The sequence below is a fragment of the Gavialis gangeticus genome, unplaced genomic scaffold (assembly GCF_001723915.1).
Source record: "Gavialis gangeticus isolate Ggan-Ray unplaced genomic scaffold, GavGan_comp1, whole genome shotgun sequence".
Classification (NCBI taxonomy): Eukaryota; Metazoa; Chordata; order Crocodylia; family Gavialidae; genus Gavialis; species Gavialis gangeticus.
The window spans coordinates 2,421,812-2,423,601 of NW_017728996.1; the positions used below are offsets into that span (position 1 = coordinate 2,421,812).

A 1,790-nucleotide genomic window follows, 5' to 3' on the forward strand; every position below is an offset into this window, starting at 1 on the left:
CTCAACTTCCTTTCCAACTTCCTTTCTGCAGTGGAGGGCCCACAGCTGGACACAGGGCTCCAAATGTGGCCTCCCCAGTGCCGAACTAAGGGGAAGAATCACTCCCTGCAATATGCTGGCAATGCTTCTAGTAATGCTGCCAAGGGATGCCGTTAGCCTGGAAAATTTAAAAAGAGTTAGAGCTGGAAAATGTGCAGTGACTTTATAGCTGGTTTGGCTCCAGCTGTAATTCACTGGCATGGGGTGAATGGTAGAGAGGGCAAGAGCAGCCTGGGCTGCCTTCTCCCATGGGTCCCCTGATTAAAAAAGTTTTAATCTTTTTAAGCACATATCCACTGGGCTCTGTGACTGTGCCCAGCGCCCAGTCTGCCACTCTGCTTGCCCGTTTCCAACAAGGGGCCCAAGCTCCGTGTGGGCATGTGGCCTCTGCCAGCCCGTCTTGCAGGTGGAAGCCTGACGTGTCCACGGATCCACACGTAGCTGAGTCGAAAGTTGGGGGTCTGGGATGTTGCACGCACCAGGCGAAATGGTCGTGGCTGTGCACTCGTGTTGTGTAGCCCGTTCAGGGATCTGGCATGGGGTCTCCCAGCTCCCGTGCAGGCTCCGCTTGCTTTGCAAAAGCCCCTTCACGGGGCCATGCCGGTGGCGGGGAGAAGCCAGACACGACATGGGGGGAGTGTCGGCCGTAGATGTGCCAGAGCTGAGTGGTCCAGACAGCCCCGTCTTTAGCTGTCAGAAATCAGCTCAGTGGCTATCCCAGGTGTGAAGGGCAGGGTAGAGATGCACCTTATAGAGGTGCATAAGCTTTTGCAAGCTTAGGCTCACTTCATCTGATGCTGCATGTGCGCCAAAGCCATCGATGCTCCCTGCCAGCATCCTTGGTTTCCAATCGCTATAGGAAATAAGAGGAAGGAAAACTTGTGCTGCTTCCATACACAGTGGTTGCCTTCGTGTTTCCAGACCCTGAATTTCATTCCCCGCCCCCCCCCTTGACTTTCCAGCTAATCGTGCAACCTAGGCAAGCCCATGGTTGTGCCCTCCCTCGGAGAGATAGTTGCAAACCCTGATTGAATTGCATTTTGTTTCTTCTTTTTGGGTTTCAATTGCCAGTGGTCCAAGGGAAAACCAGCCCGTTTAGGTAGAAATGAATAATGAAACTGCCAGCCCGACCGCATCCCCTCCGTGTAGCAAAGCAGGTCTTTGTAGTCCCACAAAGAAGGGCGGCCGGGACGGTCAATAACTTCTCCCGGATTTATGGCTCAGCGCGGAGCATGTGAATGCTTTAGGTGCCTGCCATTTCCTTTTGTGTTGCAGCGCGTTTCCCCTGTTCGCTGTTTATTTTGCCATCTAATTCCCTTTGACAACAAGGTGGGGGGGGAGCAGGCAGCAGGACAAGGGAAATTTAATTTTAAAACGAAGATGAAAAGCACCAGCTCGGCTTTGATTGAGCGAAGCCAGACGTCCCTACGTGACGGGGAGCGGCGAGGTCGGTTTTCTATTTTTAAGACTTATTTGAACGTGTTTTATTTTTCTGTCTTCTCTTTCTCTTGGCTGTGACCCTGCCTCTCACCCGGGCCCTGTTCCCAAAAGAGCGAGACTCCAGCGCAGTAAGTACCGGTGTATGATTTTTTTTTTTGTTTCATTTTGCGTTGTTTTTTTATTTTAATCTCGGCGTCTGATCTCTGTGCTCTTTTCCTTTATCTATTGTTTTTCAGCACAGGCTTCCAGGTTCAGTCTCCTAAATGATCTCTGCTGGACAAACTGTTTAAACAAAAAAAAAATAAAAGGGG

General features: G+C 51.1%; 1 protein-coding gene across 14 annotated transcripts in view; it reads left to right on the forward strand.

Annotated features, from left to right (window-relative positions):
- TLE3 (transducin like enhancer of split 3) overlaps positions 1 to 1,790 on the forward strand; it is a 44,545-nt gene that overhangs the window by 30,825 nt on the left and 11,930 nt on the right. For all 14 annotated transcript variants that reach the window (XM_019503902.1, XM_019503905.1, XM_019503906.1 and 11 more), the window contains one exon: positions 1,591 to 1,607. In XM_019503902.1, coding sequence (XP_019359447.1) covers positions 1,591 to 1,607 — 17 coding nt within the window. The remainder of the gene's footprint in view (positions 1 to 1,590; positions 1,608 to 1,790) is intronic.